Below are 21,779 nucleotides of genomic sequence, written 5' to 3' on the forward strand. Positions count from 1 at the left end.
TCCTTACAGAAAAGAATATTCTTGTCCTCACAATATACCAGACCTGTCTATACAAAAAGGAGGCCTTGTTGTCAGGCTGTTCACACAGAGTGGAGGTGCTGCAAGAGTTAAAAAAACAACAACAAACAAATAAAACAAAAAACAACCAAAAAGACCGCCACTTCATACAATGTTATTTAAGTATTCCACATAGAACTGCAGACAGCTCAATCGATTGTCCTTCCACACCTGCTGTTAAAGGAAATCGGTATTGGGCATGTTATATGTCAACATGTCTGATCCTTTGTTGATCAGGAGATAAACTGCACCAGAGGAATATTATCGCTATATATCTACCTTTCCCTATACCAATACATGTGCACACAAAGCTGACTTAAAGGGGCTCTAACATTGGGAAAAGTTATTTATAACTAAACATATACTTGCATAGCCTTTAGAAGGGCTATTCCACACCTACCTTCTGTATGTAAATCACCTCAGTAGTTTTTGAATGATACTTCTTTTATTCATATGCTAATTAGCCTCCAGCGAGCACCGGAAGTTCTCAGCGAGCCGCCAACTCCACACGTTATAGCTTATTGCTCTAAAGTAACCCCTGACTAACTACCCTGTTATTGTCAGAAATGAGAACTGGAATTGGGAAACTCCTTTGTTGAACCCCAGTGGCTTCACTCGTTACATTTTACTCACAAGTCCCTTATTGTAACTAAAGCTCTGGAGACTTCTTTAAGATTTTCTCTGGCGCACAAAGTCCTGACTGTTTTACATCACTGTTTCCCAAACGTTCTTGATTCCTGGTGGAGGTGTTGTTAGGGAAAGGGACAATGACCCATGTATGGTGGGCATGCCCCGTACGCCTGAATGTCTGGTCAGTTTTTTATCATGAAGGATATTACCAGTGTCTTGCTGACCAACACCCCACATTCTGTCCATGTTCCCAAATGGTTTCTCCAAACACAAACAGTCGCTAACTAGTTTTCACCTGCAGGCAGCATAAAACATTCTCCTTGGGCATTGGGAAAGTCAGATCTTACCGAACGTTGAGGAATGGTTTACTGAAATCCCCCACCTTGATGGCGTGGAGGACCTTATTGACCATACAGAAGGATCACTTTACCCAAACTTGGAGTTCCTGTTTTCTGGAGCTGATGGAATTTGTTACCAATACATTGCAGAGTGATAGGGAGCAAGCTGTCAATCAGCGTCAGGCGAGGCCTACGTCTCATATCTACAGCAGATTCCAGTGCCGATATCACGCTGCAACAAATAATCTGCAAGTTCTACAGAACTCAAAGATTAATTTTTAAGCAGTTGACACACCGTATGGGAGTATGGAGTAATCTGGGCCACTGATTTTATTGCCCCCCCCCCCTTCTTTTAAATGTAGATTTTGAGCCCCATATAGGGCTCACAATGTACATTTTTCCCGATCAGTATGTCTTTGGAGTATGGGAGGAAATCCACACAAACACGGAGAGAACATACAAACTCTTTGCAGATGTTTTGTCCTTGGCAGGATTCAAACCCAGGACTCCAGCGCTGCAAGGCTGCTCGCCACTGAGCCATCGTGTTGCTCCTATGCAATTGCCCCCTTTTCTAAGAATCCACACCCACACGTCTAACAAGCCAACATCGATGCCAGTGTCTAGTCTTGTGTGTCTGTGTTGTGCGATATTTATTTCTTCCCATTATAATATGTAAGCAGCAATTACCGGGTGGGGTAGGCCTTTAGATGAGTAGTCTGTTGATCTTTAGTAACAAATATTTTTGTCATTTGCCGAGAATTTCGTTGCGATCTCTTGTATTTCATGCCTCCCGTGGCATACAAGCAAACGAATCTTGATATGGGAATAATTGCACTGCGCTAATCATACGTGTTTCCAGTCCCGGTGTCACAACTCTCAGCGCTCTACCGCTACTCTATAATTATACATTTCACATTCCTTTCATGCATTGTCTTACTAATAAGTTTTGATGTTTCTTAATAATGGCACTCGGCAACCTGTGGCTTAACAGCTGTTATCCAGGATAAAAGCCCCAAGCAAACAGTTGTTGAAAGCCATGTGTTTTGTGCCTTGGTCAGAAGTGGGCTTCGTAAAGCGTTACACAATGAATAATACTGGAAATCACTTCTTCATCCCGGCCTTTTACCCTGTTCAACCTGCATCAATATACGCTCATGTACTGGGGGGGAAAAAATGGCCAGTGAGGTGCATGGGGCCTTATTATACCACCGTATGGTTTCCTATAGAATCTTTTTAGTGTCAGATTCTTTATAAATGTGGCAGAGCGTATTTTGGTACGTTTCCTTCTATGTTTTACTACTAAGGCAGTCAATTTAGTGGAAAATTTGTCTTGCATACTGCGCTGTAGAAGTATCATATGGCGGCAGAAGACTCATTGAGCTATTACACAGCCACCTACACATTGCTTTTGGCACTGAATCCACGTCAGAAACCGCCCCCTCGCAATAGAGGTCTATGTTCCTGCTCACGGAAAAAAGAAGCGAGCTGCCCTTTCGTCATGTGGATTCCGTGGCTGATTCAGCCCCTGCATCCTCCTCGCGGCAGCACCCTCCGTGCTAGGACCATCCATTCCGACAGTTGTGGCAGGCTCATTTTGGTCCTATTCTGACATGGCTTCCCCCGTCACAATCAGGACCAAAATACGCCATACCGTGCCCTGTGTGAACTAGCCGTATGACCTAAAATTACAATTGCTACAACATAGGAGTAAGCAAAATCATTGATATGCGATTTCTGATGCATAAAAGTCGCATCATAGTTTTTTGTGCACGTCCTATTTGCACAAGGATATGGGACAATCCACTTTTCTTGACAATTTTGGACAGTGGTGATAAAACTAGGCGGGGGTAGTTTGTTTTTGTGCGTGTGCAAGGAAGGGCGGGGGGTACAGATCTCCAGTCCTCTCTGAATGTCATCATAGTTTCACAGTGATATGGATACCAAACCAAACCCATAAATTGCTCACCTTTAAGGGGTATTCCCATCATGGTTGTTCACCAACCTGCAGGCTCTGTGCTCTCTTCACTTCCTGGTTTTCTCGGCACATTGGTGGTTGGGGATTCACTTGCTCTGCTATCTGCTATGTTTGCAGTCGGTAATGAGGGACTGGTTGTAAATGCATTACCACAGTAAGAAGCTGATGTAGCAGAGCTGGATTTGAGTGAGTTTGTAATACATACAGAGGTAACGGACTCCCTATCTCAGCCCTTATCAGCCAAATTCAATTAAACTGACTGATAAGTGGAAGAGCAGAAGATAAGAGCTCAGAAATCCCGGAGCTCTCACCTCCCCTTCCCCTATCTGAGGAGCTCCATTGCTTGTCTGTGGCAGAGACATACGCAGCTCAGAGCTGCTCCCAGCACTCAGTGCCCCCCCCCCCCCAAGAGCAGGCAGCTAGTCACATGGGGACTGAGCAGATAAGCCCCGGGCCTGTCGTCATAGAAACGCATGTAAACAATGAAGTGAATAATTTAAGACGGTGGCCAAACAAAGCAGTTTTGATAAAGCATTGTATTTAGGAAAAGTCTTATATCCACATAAACTAGCAGTATAGATAGGATCCTTGTTATGGGACAACTCCTTTAAAGTACAAGAATGATGGCACTATAGCCTGTTAAAGGGGCTCTATCATTGGGAAAAGTTCTTTTGAACTAAGCACATCCTTGCATAGCCTTTAGAAATGCTATTCCACACCTACCTTTAGTAGGTAGATGGCCTCAGTGATTTTTGAAAAAGTCTGTTTTTATTCATATGCTAATGAGCTTCCAGACAGCACAGGAGGTTCCCAGCAGCACTCGTCTGTGCTATTATCTCTTATGTGTGTGCAAGCAGGAAGTCATCATCATCAGCAGCCTGTGAAAGAATAGCACAGAGAGTGCACGATCAGACTTCCGGGGTGCAGCGAGAGGCTAATTAGCATATGAATAAAAACAGACTCCTTCAAAAACCACTGAGGTGATTTACATACAAAAGGTAGGTGTGAAATAGCCTTTCCAAAGGCTATGCAAGGATGTGCTTATCTAAAAATGACTTTTCCCAATGCTAGTGCCCCTTTAACACTAACAAAAATAAATCCTGTCTTTGCATGGTCACAATGAGCTGTAAGTGTTGGAGGTATGTAGCTTATTCGGCACAGTAATATTATTATTATTATTATTATTATTTTTATTATTATTTATATAGAACCATTAATCCCATGGTGCTTTACATTTTCAGGAGTACAGTTGCTAGAGATATATCCTACGTTGCCGCAGTTATCCTTTGCGTCTGGAGCTGTGACTGATGCTCCTCATTGCTTGCTTCATGATTGTTCCCCTTTTAATATGTATATATAGCTTTCTAAATTGATGTGTTGTCATGGTGCGGACTAGAAAAAAAAAATGTGTGTGCGTCTTTCCATCTGCCCCTCTCCTTTTTTCCCCCCTTGTCACTGTATATGGGTTAACAAAAGCGAGGCAGTTGAGATGGAGTAACACCTGACTACACTGTTTGTAGTCTGTAACCATGGAGACACACGGGTCTATTACATCTGTAAATAAAACAGTATTGTCAGGTCTTCACCATGTTTGTTTATTATTATTTTTTCAATGCACCGGAGCAATAAGAAAATTGTTCATGTCCCTTAATATTTCAGCCAGATACTTCCCCTAAAACCCATTCCTCTGTAACCATCATCGTAGTCCTAGATTCTTCCTACAGGACCAGTTGTGAGGTCACATCATGGGGCATACAAAATGTCTTATTGGTATACGTGTGAACAGTGGCGTAACTAGGAATGGCGGGGCCCCGTGGTGAACCTCTCACATGCCCCCCCCCACCCCCCCAACCGACGCTGAAGACCTTGATCAACTGACCCCTACCGCCAGAGTATAATAATCGGAGACCCAGAGGGATACAAACATAAGAAACTACTGTTACTTACCTATCTCCCGACTCCACTGCATTCTCCATCACTTTTGGCCATCTTCCGGGATGTCATGTGACCGGGGCCCTACGTCGCGGGTCACATGATGTCACGCAAGTAGGCTGAAGCCTGCCTGGAGAGGTGAGTAACACAGTTTTTTTGGTACTATTCCGTTATCGGGCCAGCAGCAGCGCATTTCAGCACCAGCTTTCGGGACAGCAGTTCAGTTCAGCAGCGGGAATTACAATGACATCCGAGGACTGCTGGCCCGATGCTTGTGCCCAGTAGCCAGTACATCAATGACCCCCCCTCCATCTCCTCCTCCTTCCAGTGCTGCCCCCCAGCTCTCCTTACATCTACCCCGTACCCTCTCCCCGCCACATGACTAAGCCGATGCTGGCCCGATGATAGAGGCCGTGCTTGTGTGTAGTAGGCAGTACATCGATCGATGCCCTCATCCTCCTCTTCCTTCCAGTGCTGCCCCCCAGCTCTTCTTACATCTGCCCCGTACCCTCTCCCTGTAATAGGCCTCACCCTAAATCTTGAGCAATGAATGCTACTAGATAGCCGCCGGACGCTGCAGAAAGTTTGTCCCTCCGGCTCGCTGTAGCTCACCGTTCCTATAGTCGGCGTGTTTCTTGTCAGGGCCTGGATTGAGCCCCGGTGTCTTTCCTTTCGGTCTCGGTACTAGCGCTGAGGTGAGGCCTAGTCGTGTGGCGGGGAGAGGGTACGGGGAAGATGTAAGGAGAGCTGGGGGGCAGCACTGGCAGGAGGAGAAGGATGGGGGAGGGGGGTCATCGATGTACTGGTTACTGGGCACAAGCATCGGGCCAGCAGTCCTCGGATGTCATTGTAATTCCCGCTGCTGAACTGCTGTCCCGAAAGCTGCTGCTGAACTGCGCTGCTGCTGGCCCGATAACGGAATAGTACCGTTTTTTTTATGTTATCTTACCTCTCCCAGGCCTCCGATCGATATACTATGGGGTCCGAAAAGACCCCCCGAGTATAATAGTGCTTGTGGGGCCAACGCCGTCACTTACCGATCCCGGCCCCTGCCAGGATCGGTAAGTATATAGGGCCTGTTACCGGCCAGTAACGGCCTATTAAAAAAACCAAAACGTAGCAGTTGTCGCCGAGCCCCTACTGTCCCGGGCCCTGTGGCAGTTACTACTACTGCTACCCCGGTAGTTACGCCACTGCGTGTGAATGCCTAAGGATGTAGTGTGACTATACGGTGACATTTAGGTTTACATTAATGGGGTGGCATATTGCATGGACATTATGTACTAGGTAGATAAGCCTGTTTTTGCCATAACTACAGGGTAAAATTCATGGGGCAATACTTGGACTGCTGGATCCCATATGAATCCAAAAATTTCTCACCAGACAAAATGAATGATCTGTTTCACACCCACCATTATTACCGTAATATCGCATCATTACTATGAGGTATCTTTTTATGGTTGACTCTAGAATGGTGTGTAGTGAATCCAGTAGATGACCCTGCCCACCAGCCCGTCCTTGCTAACACACCCAGAGCCTTGGAATTTTTAGGTGCCTTCTCCTAACTGCAACCCCAAATTGTCAGGTGGTGCCTCCTACTAACAATCACAGGAGACAGCGCCACCTATTGGATCCATCGTATGCCAGGCAGCAAACACTCCATTCTAGCGTCTACCATCTTGTTACCATAGATATAGATTACAATTTCACCTACCATTATTTTGTAGTGTATAGATGTTTTAACTAAGTGGTATTCAGCGTAGAAAATACTGCAGTTTTTCTATGTTCCCGGTGCTACATTTTTACTACTGTTTGTTGGTAGTATTTTATCTCATGTTTTCTTTTCTTGTAGGTTATTTTGGTCCAGGTCAACCCAGGGGAAGCATTTACAATAAGAAGAGAAGATGGACAGTTTCAGTGCATTACAGGTCAGATCTTGGCTTCAATAATTCTCTTAACAACTGAAAAAGACTTACAGTATAAAAATGTTTCCACAAGGCCTTCTTTTACTTGGTCTTGTTCAATATGAAAACCTAAAATAAAGAAAAACTTGAAAAAGTAAAAAAAACAAAAAAAACAAAAACCCCCCATTCTTTCTTATATGGGAGACAAACCGCTTTTCTGCATAAACCTTACTGTGCTGCGAACAGTGGAAGCCAGATGTGTGTGTAGGGGTTATCCGGCATCCAAAAATTACCGTATATACTCGAGTATAATCCGAATTTTTCAGCACAGTTTTTGTGCTGAAAAAGCCCCCCTCGGCTTATACTCGAGTCACTAAAAAAAAAAAAAAAAAAAAAAAAATGTTTTTAAAGGGGGGGGGGGGTGTCTAGGACCATCCACAAAATCAGTATATAGAATCTCCCATAAAATAGTGCAAAAAAAAAAAAAAAAAGAAGGTTTAAAAAAAAAAAATAAAAGTTGTAAATCCCTCCTTTCCCTAGAATACATATAAAAGTAGAAAATTCCTGTGCACACATACACATTAGGTATCCCTGTGTCTAACAGTGCCCGGTCTACTGAATATAGGGGATCTGCAGTGCTCCTGTTCCATTGGCAAGGGGTTAATAGGAGCACTGCAGATACCCTATATTCAGCCAGGCTGAATTCCAAGTGTGTGTGTGTGTGTGTGGTGGTGGTGGGGGGGAGCAGTCCTCAAGCTCAGAAAAAGGGCAGACAGACAACCAAAACACCCCCTCCCCTTTCCCAGCACCCAGCATCTACTGCACCCAAAAACTCTGACCATTTTAATTTTTGAAATTTTCCAGTAGCTGCTTCATTTCCCCCCTAGGCTTATACTTGAGTCAATAAGTTTCCCTGTTTTTTTGTGGTAAAATTAGGGGGGTCGGCTTATACTCGGGTCGGCTTATACTCGAGTGTATACGGTATCTGCAAATACATCCCCTGCAGTGCTAAATACTCTTTCTCCTTGTGCAGCCTTTTCTTGCCTGTATTTTACTTGCTGCTCCTAGTATCACTGTGATTAAACATAACTATATGGCAAGATTTGTAATGGAAAGCAGACAGCACTTGCTGTTTTCTGCCTGACAATCCTCTCTCTAGTTCCTGCCACTAGGTGTCTCTCTTCTTGTTAATTTGTTGTTCACAGGAAGGGGAGGGGGAGGTCTCCCGTCACAGCCTCTGCATGTTTATACTCCGTTTTCCCTGCCTGTATACTGCACTTAGAGGAGTCTGCAGCTTCTCATAGTCTACAATGACTATTAGGATAGTCCGTTTACTTCTGACTAGCTGCTTGTGTTGTTGCTGGCAGGATGTTAGTCATAGATAGCAATTTTCCTGATTGTGCTCAGATTTCTCTTTTTCTGTATCGGAGATTTTTTTTAGCTGTATCATAATCTGGATTTAGAGTTTTTGAAATCTCCCATATTATGTTTGCTCAGGTGTTTCTTAGCTATTTGTTTGCTATTATACAGTTGCTCAGAATTACATGTAAAAAAAAACTGCTAGTATTGTACAGGCCTCAGAGGAAAAGGCAAAATGTGTTGCAGCCGTTATGGGGCTATTAGCAGCAGGAAAATTGATACAACGCCATGTATGAAGGCTTATACAGTCACAGATTGCTTAGCAAAACCCTGCATGTATTTTACTTTTCCTGAACCCTCAAGTACTATTTAATAATTCGATGGTCATTTGTCCTGTACTTTGCTTAGATTAGAGAAGTAGGACCCTTGGTTGTATTTGTGAGAGTGCTCCTTTAAAGGGACTCTACCATTAAAACCCTTTTTTTGTGGATAAGATGGCGTAATAGCCTTTAGAAAAGCTATTAGTCTCTTACCTTTAGACGTGGTCTCTGCTGTGCTGTTCCTCAGAAATACGGGGTTTTTACCGATATGCAAATGAGTTCTCTCGCAGCGATGGGGGCGGGCCCCAGTGCTCAAACAGTGATTAGGGCGTCCCCACCGCTGCCAGAGAAGTGTCTCCAAGCGCTGCCTCCTTCTTCGTCTACCGCGTCATGTTCAGTGTCTTCTTCCGGCGCACGCTCGTAACCTAGCAGAGCAGACTGCGCAGGCGGACAGGCAATGGAAAAATGGCCGCTAACAATACTGTGCAAGCGGCCATTTTCCCGTGACCTGTGTGCCTGCGCGCTCTGCTCTGCTAGAAGTTACGAGCCTGCACCGGAAGACACTGAAGATGATGCAGTGGACAAAGGAGGAGGCAGCGCTTGTAGACACTTCTTTGGCAGCGGTGGGGACACCCTCATCGCTATTTGAGTGCTGGGGCCCGCCCCCATCGCTGCAGGAGAACTCATTTCATACCAGTAAAAAGCGGTATTTCTAAGGAACGGAGCGGCGGAGATCACGTCTAAAAGTAAGAGACGAATAGCCTTTATACAGACTATTTCGACGTCTTATCCACAAAAAATTTTTTTTTAATGGTAGAATCCCTTTAAGCCCCAAATCATGAACATTTATAGCACTTTGTAGCTTTTTGACGATGATTATTTTCTGTTTTCTTGAGAAAAACAAACACCTCACATGCTCTTCCCCGAGTGCTCCTCCTAGGTAATGAATAGTTTCTACTTTTTGCAAGGTATTTGTCCCAAGTTTCGCTAAACGCAGTAATTTACTTAGTCTAAAAATAGATCAGAGATGCCAATCTTTTTTGGCGGATTCCTAAATACTAGTTTATTTGTAGCTTTAAGTGTAACCACTTTTAGTTTTCATAACATATGGACAAACAAGAGGTAAATATATAAAATGGCAGGGTCATGTTTGGTGCAAAGGTGACACATAGGGCTACATGTTATGAACTATATATTTTATTGGATATTTTGCACTTATAGATCTTGTTTCCCCTTTCCACCACTGACTTTAACTCCAGCTCCAACTCTAACTCTTTTGTAAATGGCTGACAGCTGGGGTCAGACAGAAGCAGTGAAGATACTCAACAGACGGACCACAGTCTGAACCAAAACTGCAGCTGTCAGCTATCTGGACCCCTGCCTCATTCCCCTAAAACACTTTTTTGTGACCACTGCCCCTAAACACAGACATCTTATAATGACGACAGAGATCATCTGTGAGAGGGAATTAATAAGGGTATGGGGGGTATCGTCACTCCTTGGGGAGATACCACCATATAGGTGTGTGGAGACTTATTAAGCCTTTAGCACTCCACTTTGCATCTCCATGATGTAATTAGGAAGTCAGGTGCCTCAGTGTTGCAAACCAATAGAGGGCGCTCACTGGAATGTGCAAGCCTGTCTTCCCTGATGTAATTAGGAAGACAGAATCTCAGTGATATGGCCCAATAAAGGCTGCTCCCATATCACTGACATTCTGTCTTCCTAATTACATCAGGGAAGACAGGCTTGCACATTCCAGTGAGCGCCTTCTATTGGTTTGCAACACTGAGGCACCTGACTTCCTAATTACATCATGGAAGACAGATTTGCATATTCTTCCCATAGGGAATTAATAGTTAATTTTAACACTTGGGGGGAACTAATGGGGCATTATTGTGTGCATGGGCATTAATGTCACCTTAGTGCCCCCAAACGAAGAAAGTTGCCAAATTAGTGCCTCCACCCACAGTATAATAATGTCTAACCAGGGAGGTGCCCAAACAGATCATCTCCGACATTGGGAGAACGTGGCTGGGGAGCGATAATGATCTCAGTTAACTCATCAACTGTGATACCCTCCACGTTCCCAAGGATTTCAGTTGAAGAGCCCAGACATCCCTTCGAGGTCAATGTTGGCCCACAGAGGAAGTGCGAGGCCCTCAAAACTCTCGTTCTACACCATCTCATAAAGAGAGAGTTGTTCATACTGGGAAGGAAATCACGGTTACCAAGTATGGGAATCGAGAGTGAAGGATGCGGGACTAGGTGGAGGTCTTCAGGAGTTTGGTCACAACAGTTAGCCTGCGCGATAGTAAGGTCCAACTGTGTTGACTGTGGGTACGTTTTTTTTCCCTAATTTTTCATGTCTAAACCTGGAGTCCGTCTTCTAGTCAGACACACCTTAGCGTCCAAAAAATGCAGTAAATAAGTGTTCATCTACTGTTCAACTTGGACCTTCACATGATGGTGGATCCTGGTCATTAGTATCCCTCCTAAAGCATTTAATGTCAATGATTTATTTTCCTATGGAAGTAAGTATACAACAAATGATACATCTAATTATACAATATTAATAATTCTATAATATAATTAACCCTTCCATTTTGGAGTCAGTAACTTTTTTCCGGCTCTACCTAAAATTAGTTCCTACTAGAGACAAGCGAATACAACACTCCCATAGGAGCTAGTTTGCCTTCTGCACTTGAGCATATGTAAAAAGCAAAACTGCATTAACTCCATCTTTGTCCATTGCAGCCTGATAATAAAGCTGTCCCAATAGGGCTTACTATAGTAGTGGTACGTATTTTAATAAAAGCGTGAATATGATAGCGCAGGCGGGGGAAGGGTTGTTCCATTACAGTATTAATAAATATATGCCAGCAAAGAAAACCTTCCTACCAAACCATTATATTAATCATTCAGCAACATGCATACTGTATGGCGGCTGTAGGAGCGAGTGAGCTCAGATTCTGCGGTTTTTCATTATGCTTCAGTTGTTGTTTTTAATGAGGGGCGTATACGTTACAGCTTGTATGGTTTGTATATAATATACATACGTGGACAGGATTTGTGCGTACTGTTCTGCAAACTGTTATATAATATATGCGTCATTTATCCTACTCCAGTTATACAACTATATATATGAATATGTGTGAATAAATGAGTCATATCCGTGCACTGATATTTGGTCTACTGGGCAAATTCTGTATGTAGTTCTGAGCATACCATCTCCTTTAAAGAGGACCTTTCACTACCTCCAACAAATCCAGTTGTTTACATCAGTTAATAGGTGTTGCTCTAGTGATTCTGGAACAGTTTGAATTTTTCCACTAGCGCCCACCTTTCCTGAGAAATCAATGCTGGTGATTTTGGTGCCTGATATGTTACGTATTGTCTGTTGACACCAATTACCCCATGTCAGGAAAAATCCTCCTTCCTTATCTCTGAGACCGCACTTTCAGTGTATCATTCCGTGTTCTTCGTTCACTCAATGACCTAACACTTACATCCTCTATTATCAGAACCTCCCACGCTCGTATACAAGACTTCTCCCGAGCTGCACCACTTCTCTGGAATGCTCTACCCCGGACAATCAGATTAACTCCCAATTTCTACAGTTTCAAGCGCAAATTAAAGACACACCTTTTTAGATAGGTCTATCACAATTCTTAATGTAAACCCTTCTGTACCATCATTAGAATCCCCAAAATTTAACCTTCCTCTGTCCCAGCTCCCACATTACCCCACAGTATGATGCCATTTCAGGCTAACTCTATATGTCCAAGCTCCAACCACATATTAAAGGACACGACTGGTGACAGCTCAAAGTTTTATGTTTGTGTAATGACAGTCACCGCTATTACAAAATTGTCTGACCTCTGTATAAGCAATGCCGCCCCTGCTATCTCTTGTGTCACCCCCTCTACCTCATAGATTGTAAGCTCTTGTGAGCAGGGCCCTCAGTCCCATTGTGTGAAATGACTTTTCTTGTAATGTATCTTTCTGTCTGTATTTGAACCCTACAAATTGTACAGTGCTGCAGAATATGTTGGCGTTATATAAATAAAATGTATTATTATTCCTGACTCCAAATCCGGTAATACATATAAAACCCTGGATCAACTTGTCTTTACCAAAAGTCTAAAATGCATAACCAGTAATAATTTGTCTAGTTTCAGCAATTATTATTATTGTTTGTATAATGAAAACGTATAAAATTTGTGTATTTCTGTATCCATTTCCCATGCTTTTCTAGATCTCTGCTTGCTGTGATTTAATTACTTCCAGTGGATAAAAATGAGTCCAGGCTCAGGCGGTGGACAGTCCAGGCTCAGGCGGTGGACAGTCCAGGCTCAGGCGGTGGACAGTCCAGGCTCAGGCGGTGGACAGTCCAGGCTCAGGCGGTGGACAGTCCAGGCTCAGGCGGTGGACAGTCCAGGCTCAGGCGGTGGACAGTCCAGGCTCAGGCGGTGGACAGTCCAGGCTCAGGCGGTGGACAGTCCAGGCTCAGGCGGTGGACAGTCCAGGCTCAGGCGGTGGACAGTCCAGGCTCAGGCGGTGGACAGTCCAGGCTCAGGCGGTGGACAGTCCAGGCTCAGGCGGTGGACAGTCCAGGCTCAGGCGGTGGACAGTCCAGGCTCAGGCGGTGGACAGTCCAGGCTCAGGCGGTGGACAGTCCAGGCTCAGGCGGTGGACAGTCCAGGCTCAGGCGGTGGACAGTCCAGGCTCAGGCGGTGGACAGTCCAGGCTCAGGCGGTGGACAGTGCAGGCTCAGGCGGTTGACACACAGGTGCGCAGCTCGTTACAGGACAGATCTGATTACTGTGCTGTGACTGTAACGACCATCATATAACTTCTCACCATACAAGCAATAACACTTATTTGCTGAAACTGGACAACCCCTAAGGGGTGCAGTCAATTTATTTAGATCTCTATGAGGAATAACAGGAGCAGCACAGCCTATAGCTTTATGGAAAGGTGTTCCAGAATTGATAATTTTTGGGGCATAGATGTATTTGTTACAATATACATGTCAGTAAAGGTGACAGGTCCGCCTGAATAATACCGTCCGTATATACTACCATTTCCTCTGGTTCTTTTGTCCCGAGTGATATCCCTAGTGTGCGAGGCTTTCTAGGAAATAATTACATGTCTGGCTGCTACACTGATTTTTTTTTTTTGTTCAGTATTAAATATAATATGTAATTATGTTAATCTGTGTCTGAACGCACACGCAATTTTACCTGAACCTCTTCTGTATTCTTCTCTTATTAAATTGCCTAAAGTGGAGAATTCCATAAAGTACAAATAACCTATTTAGTCCAAGGAAATCTTTTTATAGCTCTGTGAATTGTAGCATGCGATGTACCAAGACTGATACGTGTCTATACACAGTGTCACAGATACGTGAAGCATTTTTTTTCCTCCATTCTTCATGCGGTGGTCTTGAAATAGACCTATCGCCTCTATTCCAGCGAGCGGAGTCGGCATTGTATGAATGGGCACCATTTGTAGCTGAATAATCCATTCATGAAAATCTGTGTGCTGCACACATCGTGAATGGAGATGACTCATTCAGGGCACAGTCCCAAGCCTCTGCTAAGAGCCATTAAACGCTGCTTGACATCACAAGGAAAGCCATGCTATAGATGGTTTGGCTGGGAGGAAATTGCCACACATCCAGAGAACCAGGGGGAGAAAATACCGCATGCAAATCAGGATGAGTCATTTGTAATTAAATCCCAAAGACTCATAAAGCATCTTTATATGAAGAGGCGGTGACAAAATTTAACTACAGCTCCTTCCATAAAGTCAGATTCTGCAGTCGTTTCATTTTATTTTTTGGATTACCTGGGTGGGAAGTGAAATCGCTGGTACAGTAAATGCGGTGGTTTTTATTGAGCTGGGAAGCGCAGGGGCACACAAAATCTTGTAATGATTTGTCTATGGGATGTTGCTGATGTAGGCATAGGTGTAAGGTAGGGCTGGCCGAGTTCCCCTAAAATTTGAATGTCTTCTTAAGCATATTCACGTTTCTCTATTTTCTTATTTTTGCTTAAAGGGGGTGTCCACATTCTGATCAGTATTAAGAGACAGATATTATCGCTTGTACAATTTACCTTTATACTTAATGTATCAATTCCTTTTGGTTCTTTAGATCTTCTCTTGCTGCCATTCATTCCACTTAGTCCCAGTGGATAAAAATCAGTCCATGATCATGTGATTATACAGTCCATGGTCATGTGATGCACAGTCCATGATCATGTGATTATACAGTCCATGGTCATGTAATGTACAGTCCATGATCATGTGATAATACAGTCCATGGTCATGTGATGTACAGTCCGTGGTCATGTGATGTACAGTCCGTGGTCATGTGATTATACAGTCCATGGTCATGTGATGTACGCACAGGTGCACAGCTCGTTACCAGGCAGATGTCTAATTACTGTGCTATGACTATAACGAGCTGTGCACCTGTGCGCTAATCACATGCATATAGAAAACTGTGAGGGATTGATACAGAAAGTATATTGGAAAAATCTATAACTTTTTTATTCTACAAAGAATAACATTTGTCTCTTCTTAGTCTGAAACTGGACAACCTCAGTTCTTAGCATCTGTTAATAGGTGCCCCTCCATTGATTCTGAGACAGTTGGAATTTTCTCTCTAGCCCACACTGTTCTTGAGCAATCAGTGCTGTTAGTTTTGCTGCCTGATATACTACTTAGGCTCTGTACTGTCAGGAGGGCGGTGTCAGGCAGGAGCAGACAAAGCATATGATCTGACACTGGCTGCCTCTGATTGGATTTCTGAGTCACACCTCCTGCCTGACATCGCCCTTCTGGTATTACAGAGCTTAACAAGGACCTTTCATGTCCTCAGGTACATGTGGTATGATGTATTGCTAGAAAGTCGAATTCAGGGGACTGCTGGCTTTCCCGCTATTTGCCTCGGGCCTGGAGATATTGATGCCATTGGTTTTGGCACCGATCTCTCCCCACGGTTAGAAAGGCGTTCCTGACAGTCTATTGTCATCGCTGAGCTGTGAGGAACACCCCTCCTCCCCGGCAGTATTCGTTCATAGACTTATACTGGGGGGGCGTTCCTCACAGTCCTCTTTAAATAACACATAAGTTACCAAAACTAACTGCACCTGTTTCTCAGGAATGGTGGGGGCTTGAGTGAAAATTCTGCTTGTTGTGGAATGAGTGGAGCATCTTTTATTATCAGATGTTAAGAGCTTGAATTGGTGGAGGTGGTGCAAGGTCCTCTTTAAAGAAAATTAAAGGTTTAAAGAGAGTGAACTGGTTTCAGTCAAAAAGAGTCAGACGTGATGTTGGTGTCCTCGTCCTGCCATCCAACGACTGGCTGCAGTGAAGTAACTGTTGGTCATCACTTGTGGAAGGAGGAGAAAGTCCTGCGTGAATTATGTCAGACTCTGAGGCAGGGCTGATATTTCATGATACTGATGAAAAAAATTTCAAAATATTGTAGAAAAAACAAAATAAACAAAAAAGCAATGAAAAATCTATATACCGGTATATTTTTATTTTTTTATCCTCACTTGTGCTGCCTACTAGTTAAAGGGGCTCTATCACTGGGAAAAGTAATTTTTAGCAATGCACATCCTTGCATAGCCTTCAGAAAGTCTATTCCACACCTACGTTTTGTATGTAAATCGCCTAAGGGCTTGTTCACATCTGCGCCCAGGTGTCCGTTCTGCAGATTTCCGTTTCCTGCACAAAACAGAGGCAGGAGACGGAAACCTGCCAGCATGTTCAAATGAATGGGCTTGAAAAGTGTCCGACCGTGTGCGCCAGTGAGCGTTTTATGCGCTCCGCAGCAAAACCGTTTTTTTTTAAAAAAAAAACCGGACACAGAGTCGGACATGCATTACTCTGTGTCCGGTTAAAAAAAAAAAAACAGTTTTGCTGCGAAGCGCATAATACGCTCCCCGGCGCCCACGGCCGAACTCGGCATGACAGGTTTCCGTCTTCTGCATGCGTCAGTAGTCAGTAGTTTTTGTATAAGTCTGTTTTTATTCATATGCTAATTAGCCTCCAGCGAAGTGTCTGTGATCACCGTCTGCTATTCTCTATGTGTGTGAGAGCCGAGAGGTGAGACATCAGCACAGCAGCCTCTCTGCTCTCACACACATAGAGAATAGCAGGGCTCATTCAAAGCTACTGAGTCAATTTACATACTAAAGGTAGGTGTGGAATAGCCTTTCTAAAGGCTATGTAAGGATGTGATTAGCTAAAAATATTTCCCAATGATAGAGCCCCTTTAATTTTTTTTTTTTTTTTTTTTTTTTTAAGGGAGCCTTTTTGCCCTTTAAAGCAATGGACATTCAGGTTAGGGCTTTTTCTCATGGAGGTCTATTTGCAGAGAAATCCAATGTTTATAGGGGGTTTGGAGATGTTTTTTTAGCCTATCATAATGATGGACTATAGATATGTGATCAGTGAAGGATCAGCACTCAATCATTTGTTTGGGATGCTATCATGCCTGGTACAATACAATGTACGGGTCTGAAGGCAGATGGCTCCATATGTTGTATAGTGGCTGAGCGGTGCTACTACGGCTTGGCTTCCATTCACAGAGCAGAGTTGCAGTAAATGGGCTGATCAGTGCAGGGGTTGGGTGTCAATGTCCACAATCAGATATTAATGGCCTGCCCTAACAACTGGCCATAAAAAAAAAAAAAAAAAAAGAAAAACCAGGAAAAACTTTTAACACCTATGCAAATGATCTCCCAAGGAGCGATTGAGCTTTCCTAAACCTCTCACGTGTTGAGACTCTCCTTAGTAATCTCTGCTTCATTTCTCCCCTCTTGGTGTTGATTAATGACTAATGGATACCACTGATACTAATGGATACCTCTTGTATTAATATACAATGGATATCATTGTATGAAGCATGGAGAGTGCCAAGCATAAGCCATTCCAAGATCGCATGCCCATCTAAGAGATTTCAATGAGTTAGGCCAATTCTGGAGCTGTCAATCAATCCCAAAGGAAAGTGTGGCACAAGTTATATGGAGCAAGTGTTGCACCTTTTATTCCATACTGCTAGGTTTCCGGCATTGATCTATAGTGAACTACATTCCAGAAGTGGTGCGAGAGCAATTCTCTTTTTTTGCTCCCAAGCACAATTTATTAGAATTTTTCTTTCCATTTATTCTATGGAGTGATGTCGGTGTAGATGGTTCTTCCTCCCCCTGCTTTGTGAAGGCTCATATTGTACCGTTTCCTTCTTTACCCCTGGATTGCAACTCTAGTTCAAGCCTTTTCTAGATCTTTTTCACATCATATCAATAATGTATGCTTAGGAATGAAAGAAAACCTCCACCTAAATTTCCTCTCCACTTTCCACCCTCCATCTATATGACGGCATATAGTCAGAGAAGTGGCTCATCCCTCGGGTTTTGTGGCTGAGTCAGCCTTGGAATCCACAACAACATGGAGTGAGACGTTTACTTTTTCGATGTCCAATTTCTATCTCTACTTCCCCTTGAATACAATGATATTCGGGGCACAATTTGATGCAGATTTTGAGGTGGAATGCGCATCAACATCAACACCAGATTCTGCTATGTGAGCATTCCCAGTTGATGTTTAGTTAGGAGATTTTCCCAGATTATATGTCAAATGGGGGATGTAGATGTAATGTAAAAGATTAATTAAGTTTATGGATCCATGTCCATATACTCTATTAGAACTCCCATTCTCCAATAAGCCAAAATAGAAAACCACTTTGTACAAGGTTATGTTAATGGAAAACCTCTTTAACTTTTGTCATTTCCTGCTGGTTATCAGTGAGACATGAGCATAACTACCAGGGCAAAAGACATAGCAGAGATTATGGGGCCAACAACTAAGGGGCCCATTTTTTCTATGGATGATGGAAGGGATATAAGATGAGATAATCCTTTAATAGTCCCACAGTGGGGAAATTTCCGCATGTTACAGCAGCATAGTAATACAGATACAGGATAATACACAGTAATATATTACAGATGTAGACACACATATGCTGAGAAGAGAAGATATACTAGGAGTCCATAGCAGCTAAGGAACTGAAGAGAAAGAAGGAAGACTCAGGATCATTTAGTTCTCTGTGCGGAGTGATCTTCGCTTGGTCTGATGTAGATTATACAGCCTGGTCGCGGTTGGAAGGAAGGACTTGCGATATCGCTCCTTCTCACACTTGGGGTGAAGCAGACGGTCGCTTACAGTGCTGCCAAGTCCCATCAAGGTCCCATACATGGGGTGGGATTTGTTCTCCAGCATGGAGGTCACCACAGACAGTATCCTTCTGTCACCCACCACCTGTACTGGGTCCAGGGGGCTCCCCAAGACAGAGCTGCTAATCTGTATGCAAATACCGGGAAGTCATAAGGCCTACATCATTGTAATATGCTGTGATGTCACTGTATACAAAGAGATACTTTTGTGTATCATTATCCCCGTACTGTGACATCACTGTATACAATATCCCTGTACTGTGACATCACTGTATACAATATCCCTGTACTGTGACATCACTATGTGCATTATCTGTACTGTGACATCACTATGTGCTTTATCCATAACTATGTATAAAGTAATAGTACAGTATACCAGTTCTGAACTCGCTGAACTAATGCTCATGTTAATATGGGGCCCAATGTTACTTATGGGGCTGCAGAGACGCTTTTGTATATGAAAAGATTTTCTAAGTAATAAAAGAGTTGCTAATAGCGTTCTAATATATATCACCCTTCATAGCCGAATCCTCTGTGCGCTTACACTTATGTATGGTGCCAGTGACTTACAATTATCGTAGGTAATAATGAGCTGAACTATTTTCTAAAGATGATGGAGCAAACAATGATGAAATGGACACATAGTGCTAAAAGAACAATAAATATATTTTATGCATGTAAATGGTGCAAACAAATGAAGCTCCAAAAGACTTTCTTAGTGCTTGGAGTCATAAAATAAATAAGCACTGGTTATAAAGATGGTGACTCACGGGCCGAACAGCTGGATCATTATCTGGGATTGTAGTCATTTAGAAACCATGCACAGCGTAATATATGCTTGGTTGTCAATATCAGCTGAGATATGGCTGCTTTTATAGGCCGTTCATGTCCTGCCACCCACCCAGCTCACGTAATAGCTAATGAATGGCTATCCCAGATATGGACAATATACTGTAGACTTTAATTAAAGGTACCTTTTACAAGGTATAAATGTATGTGTATGGATATAACATGCCAGTCAACTCTTATTCACATTGACCTTCGACACACGCTGATGCAAGGAACATGGCAAAGGAATGACGGCCAATATAATCTTCCCTCCACGTTCGGTTGTGGTGTTTATCGGCAGCATATCCCCATTTACACAGGGTGATATGCTGCTGGTAATCCTTATATGTAGCATAAAAGATGTAGCTGACCCACAAGTGACCATTTACTTGCTCAGCTGGTTGGGAGGACGTTAAACTTGTGACAGTGTTAAATGTTATGATATTACAATAGTCCTGGCATACTTAGGGTTAACATTCTAGTCTGCTGACTGCATGGGTGCGGTTAGGGTACACCATTTTAGAGTTGTCCTTATAAAGCAACAAGATGGAGGGCAACACCCCTTCTCATGACATAAATGAGTGACAGACGTCTTGGTCGTGGCCTTGGTGGTGGTCATCCTTGGGAGAATCCTTGGGGGATCTATGGCAGGACTGCCTGCTATCTCTCTCTGTCATACTGGACAAGATGTTGTGACCATCCAAGAGTCCATCCACCAGATGATCAAGCATGAACCAAGCTGGAACCCTCCAAGACATCCAGATGAAGAAACCTACCTATGAGCTTCTCTGAAGACATTAATAAACCTCCTTATTGTCTTTACAACAAGCTGACTCTTCCTGTCATGTTACCTTATGAGTCTTATGTCTTAAGGCTTCTCTACACGTGATTACAGATTTCACCAAATATTGGATCTTTTACAGACGGCTTAACTTCCCTGACAACAAAAGTATCTGCTTTTGAAGTTCGGCTTACCCATTCCTTCTTTCATCCATCGTTATCGATCAGTTGAGAGTCTGGCCAAAATTGACAGTTTTGGCCAACTTCGCTCTGAAGTTCATTGGGGCCTCTAGACCAATATAGGTGTCAATTTGACTTTCTGAGACCTCAAATAAAACCAAAAAAAAGTTGGCACCAGTGGCTAATTCCTTTGGCTACTGAATTGTGAACGGTTCTGTACTGTTTCTCTAATCATTTTGGGACAAGATGATGGAAGAGGTCCAGGGGGGCTGAGATCTCAAATCCTTCTGCTTAGTTAAACTATGCCAGGGCAGATTCATTAAGAATCTGCTCCACTATTTTTGTGCAAATATAATAGGCGCAAGTGATGTTTTTATGCCAGCCTCGCCATTTTGATATGGGCAGGTTCAACACCCATGCCAAATTTACCCACTTTTGTCGCATAACTATCACCAGACACCTATGAGCTGGCAGACTTCTGCAGAGGCACATGACCCGGCAGAGGATGCACCTAACTCTGTGCCCCATTAATCTGGTGAATCCTCGGCCATTGCTGGGCCCTGGTTTACGCTGGTCTTGATATATCCATCACATTATATATTCCCAGGCAAAGAGAAGAACCTTCTAGGTTGACGCTTCTGTTCTGACTCATCTGCTTATAAAATCAATTCAATATGAATGACTGGAATTAACCTTGCCTTACATAATGTTTCATTGTGAGTGACCGGAAAAGGGCCATCTGTCACCTGTATTGTCAGAGTCATTTAGAGTGATATCCCAAGTCGTGTGCACTATATGGCTTAAAGGACCACTAACCAGAATATCCAAGCCAGGAAAACAAAACAGCATATGAAACCGAACATCATGTTCCTTTTTCTTGCTCCTGTTTTTGCAATGTATACTCTACCTATAGGGCAGCCATGTTTTCTTCTCAATTCTAATGCCAGATCACACAATCCCACAAGTTTTAGAGGAGGCTACTGGGTTTAGGCTGCATACTCTTTGTCTATGAAGTAAGCGTGTGTTATGACCCGGTCTTTGCGGTCTCAGCCTGTTAGGTTCAGGCGCGGAGTTTCTGCACGGCATTCGGCACATGAGTCATCTGACGCGCTGCAGGGGAATTTTCACACTGGGCATACTTTTTCTGCGGTAGCACTCGTGCATGGATTACGTGATGGGTTGCTTTGTGGGTCAGTGCCTTAGCCTCTGATGAGGTTAGGTCC

The 21,779-nt window shown here is 43.4% G+C and overlaps 1 protein-coding gene across 3 annotated transcripts in view; it reads left to right on the top strand.

Annotated features, from left to right (window-relative positions):
• FNDC3A (fibronectin type III domain containing 3A) overlaps window positions 1-21,779 on the top strand; it is a 183,247-nt gene that overhangs the window by 102,294 nt on the left and 59,174 nt on the right. For all 3 annotated transcript variants that reach the window (XM_075265995.1, XM_075265996.1, XM_075265997.1), the window contains one exon: window positions 6,785-6,860. In XM_075265995.1, the coding sequence (XP_075122096.1) occupies window positions 6,785-6,860 (76 nt within the window). The remainder of the gene's footprint in view (window positions 1-6,784; window positions 6,861-21,779) is intronic.

Source organism: Leptodactylus fuscus, chromosome 2 (genome assembly GCF_031893055.1).
Source record: "Leptodactylus fuscus isolate aLepFus1 chromosome 2, aLepFus1.hap2, whole genome shotgun sequence".
In the NCBI taxonomy this organism is placed as follows: domain Eukaryota; kingdom Metazoa; phylum Chordata; class Amphibia; order Anura; family Leptodactylidae; genus Leptodactylus; species Leptodactylus fuscus.